A 3,975-nucleotide genomic window follows, 5' to 3' on the forward strand; every position below is an offset into this window, starting at 1 on the left:
AAAATCGAATTTAGCAAAACTTTGCAGCAAAATATGTTAAAAAGACGCTGCATAAACAGTGCCTTTTAAAAAAAATACGTTTTTTTTTCGCCAAACAGGGTCTTCATCTACAAGTGCTTGAACTTTTTCTCTGTTTTTTTGTTCAAAATCGAGTATCATGATGGCTCGTACCGTTGTTTAGAGATCATAAACGTGTCCAAGATCTTGTGATTTTGTAACAGTCAGACCATTTTATACAGAATATCGTAGCTAGATCATCCAGAATTCAGAATACAAGTGAGCGGACAATCCTATAAAACCTGATAGTGTCTAGCCTACAAGAGATTTATTATACAAGTCTTGGTACGATATTCATACGCAAATAAGAAACAGGGGACCGGTATCTGAGACCCGTTAAAGGCTTTCAACGATGGAATATAGCAACCTGCATTATCTTTTGCACAGAGGATTTGATCCATCTAGAGAACACATCATACTAGTTACGACTTTTGCACTTCTCCATGGCTCTTGGGGCTGCAAGAAGTAGTTATGTAAACATTTAAAAGCAAGGCTATATCTAATTATAACAACAGAAAGAACAACTCTATCATATAACAAAAGTTGAGGGTGGGTTACAAATTCCTGGCAATTGGGAAATCTTGCTCTTCCAATCATCAAGATTGGAAATATCAAATGATCGCAAAACTGATGGGCATTTCATTGCTAAACAATGGAGTAAACGCCCATCTAGCCAGTTGTCCAGTGTAATTAACAAAACAAGAAGTGGAAGCTACAAGGTCATTGCATCAGAACATTTGAAGAATATTTATGAAAAGAGGAATCAGTCCATCGCATTGTGTGATAGAACATACCAAGGCCAATTGCCTCTGAACCCTTCATAATCCTCAGCCTTCTACAAGAGTCGGTGAACATCCTGCAACACCAAGGATTAGAAGAACTTGCTGAGATTCCCCAGTAAAAATATGTTTAACTTACATTTCGCTTGATGATCTCACAAATGAGTAAAAATAGTATAATGGCTTTGCATTAATTTAAATTATACTCCCCAATAAAATAATCAACAATGCGAGGGAACTCAAAAAACCAAGCCCTATCAGATAATAATCTGTAGATCACTTTTGATTTGATATCTGCAATATTTATGAGTTGGGAATGACACTTACTTCCAAGGCACGTCACCAACAAGCATCCAATCATTGTCTTTGTCTTCGTAGGTGAGAACATATTCTGAACCATGCAGGAGATCCATTAATCGACTCTCACTCAACCCATCTTGGCCAGGAACTACATGAGAGCCACACTGGCCTGTGCCAACCATTTATCAACAAAAATCAACTTCCTTCAGTCAAAACACACAATTGGAATTTTTCATGGAGAGAGAACATGGATGGCAGGATTGTAGACCAATGTATAGGCTGCTGCATTTTGTGACATGCATGCATATACTTGGATGTCATTTACTGCAAGGCTAAAAGAACCATAAGTGTTGCCTGTTGTGATTAGAAAAATAATTTCCTAAGAAGCATTTCCAAGTTAAATCTCACAGTTAAGTTGCTCTATTTAACTTTTTAATTAAAATTTGAATACCACTGCCATATTTAAACTAAGAAATATCATTTATTAAGAGATATCATATCATTTTGCATAAAACTCCAGATGGATCGATTTTGTTTTTCATGAGCATTTTGCCTTTGTATAATTTAGAAAAGAGATTTCTAGAATAACATCTACATGTTATTCTTCCAATTAGATAGCCTAAATTTTCAGAGTTCACTCATTAACTTGCCCACTTTCAAGCGCAAGAGAATCAATATCTTTTTTCAATTGAAAAGTAAATGTTCTTTACAGCTTTATCATATCTCAGGCATCACAAAAACTACTTAAATCATTAAGTTATTATGAGTAGGGAAAAGAGAAGCAAATGGAGATTGGAAGTTGAAAATATGCTGACATGGGCATGGTATAGAGAGAGTTACCTATTGTAAAGCAGCTAAACATCTTTTCTAGTGCCGAAGAGAGTTCCATGTAGCTGCCAAATGTTTTCAGATCAACTTTCCTCAGATAAGGGGCGCCATCCATACTGACCTTGACATACAAACACCCTGATCCTGACTTGACTTCTGCACCATCATCATTCTTTGAAAGATGAGAAGCCATTGTATTCTTTCGAAATGAGCGAATTGGTGGCCATCCCACAACTTGTGCCCTGCACACGCAAGACATGAGAAAACCAGGCTTTGCTTTGGTTCTCTTTCAGGGGGGAGAAGAGAAAAAAATAATAATTAACTTCAACCTTAAAGGTTGAAAATTCAATTAAAAAAAATTAACTCTAACCTTTAAGCTAAAAAATTCAATAAGCATAGAGAGATATCAAATCAATAAAATCCTGCTTGTAAAAGTCGAAGTGTCTGTGTGCATATATACATACATATAAAGCACTTCTCTAACCCCTTTTCAATCGAGTCTATGCTCTGAGACTAGAACACACAAACTAGAGAAGAAAAACAATTATGGCACTTTGGAAAACTACAACACATGCAGCAGATAAAGGCATAAAGAAAGCAAGATATTGCAGCACAATTCGACTAGTCAATACATAAACAAACCGAACGCTTTGAATCAACTAAATAGAAAAAAGAGCATGAAAAAGCACAACATCTGGCAATAGCAACGAAAATAAAATCCAAATAAAAGATGAAACCCACAAGCTCCAAGAAGAGAGTCATAAAGAAACCATTACTAATACTTCAATTCTTTTGTATATTTTTTTGGATCAATAGTTCAAAAATATCACATTAATTAGAAATCAGCAAGCAGGAACTCCAACTAAACCACTTAACAGTCTTCCAAAAATAAATTAACCTTTGATAATTAGTACTAATACTTTTATTAACAACAACAACAATCCACCAATACCCAACAAAGAAATGGGCACAAAAAAAAAGCATCCGCGACAAAGTTTCAATTTTTCTTCGTACAAAATTATCTCAGCAACTAAAACACTAGCTAAAAGCCACCAAAACATAATATAAAACACCAAAAATCTAGCAAGACAAAGGAGGAGAACAGGTAAAAAAACAGCTGGTAAAAAAAAAAGAGAGGAGCAAGCGAGTTACTTAGAAGCAGGAGCAGCCCCATGGCCATTAGTGTTAGCACCATCAACCTGACTCTTGTTCTCCTGCACAACAGGCTTCGATGAGTGAGGGAACCCTTCTTTTCCAGAATTAGCACCTCGAAGAGAAAAATTCGGGTCAGATCCGGCATTCCCAGAGAAAACCCAGTTAGCAGAGCCACCATGAATGGCAACAGAGAAACCCCTCCTAGCCCCAGACACAAAGCTCTTGTCTTTGCTATTGTTGTTGTTGTTTAAGGAAAAACCAAGTTGTTGATTCTCATTACCTCTCTCTGGTGAGTCGGACCCGGGTAACCCGAGTCTTAACTCAGTAGCTTTCAAGTTAAGACCTTTAGAAGCAGTGGTAGAGATGTTTATTGTATCAGTACCAGAGTTGTTTTCCATTGAAGAAACCTCAGATGATATGCCTATGTAATCATGCTCTAAGGGCATAGACATCAAAAAGCAAAGCTCGCTCAAAACAAAAGCATGCACTGGTTTTCAAGAAGAAGAAAGGCAAAAAAGATAGAGAAAGGATAGATTTTTTTTCTTTTTTCTTTTTGCCTTTTGAGTGATGGATGGAATATTAAGAAATGTACAGTCTAGAAGAAGAGATGGAGTTTGGTTTAATTTAATTCATGAAGCAGAAAGGCTTTTACTTTTTTTTAATTATTATTATTATATAATGTCATTCACCAGTAGGGAAAATGAATATATGGACTCACTCCCATGTATCGAAACGTGCAAGTGTAAATAAAAACGAGTAGATTAATACTATATTATATATCCTCCTAGTTTTCTTGTGAGCTGATTAGCGAAGCCAATCATTATTTTGCTTCGACCTGTATAATGAAAGAAGTGGA

General features: G+C 36.0%; 1 protein-coding gene across 1 annotated transcript; it reads right to left on the reverse strand.

Moving 5' to 3' along the window:
* Positions 1–210: 210 nt before the first annotated feature.
* LOC18100429 (auxin-responsive protein IAA27) lies at positions 211–3,769 on the reverse strand. Its single transcript, XM_006381670.3, has 5 exons — positions 3,117–3,769; positions 1,977–2,206; positions 1,164–1,305; positions 852–913; positions 211–513 (listed from the first exon to the last, which is right to left on the reverse strand). Exons 1-5 carry the CDS (start codon positions 3,569–3,571, stop codon positions 476–478), a joined length of 927 nt encoding a protein of 308 aa, XP_006381732.2. The 5' UTR covers positions 3,572–3,769; the 3' UTR covers positions 211–475.
* Between the last annotated feature and the right edge of the window lie 206 nt (positions 3,770–3,975).

The sequence above is a fragment of the Populus trichocarpa genome, chromosome 6, assembly GCF_000002775.5.
Source record: "Populus trichocarpa isolate Nisqually-1 chromosome 6, P.trichocarpa_v4.1, whole genome shotgun sequence".
In the NCBI taxonomy this organism is placed as follows: Eukaryota; Viridiplantae; Streptophyta; class Magnoliopsida; order Malpighiales; family Salicaceae; genus Populus; species Populus trichocarpa.

Coding starts and splice junctions, on each gene's coding strand:
- LOC18100429 (XM_006381670.3), bottom strand. CDS start 3,571: ATGTCTATGCCCTTAGAGCATGATTACATAGGCATATCATCTGAGGTT. Junction 1,306..1,976: donor GTTTAGCTGCTTTACAATAG/GTAACTCTCTCT, acceptor TGGTTGGCACAG/GCCAGTGTGGCTCTCATGTA. Junction 914..1,163: donor GTTGGTGACGTGCCTTGGAA/GTAAGTGTCATT, acceptor TTGGTGTTGCAG/GATGTTCACCGACTCTTGTA.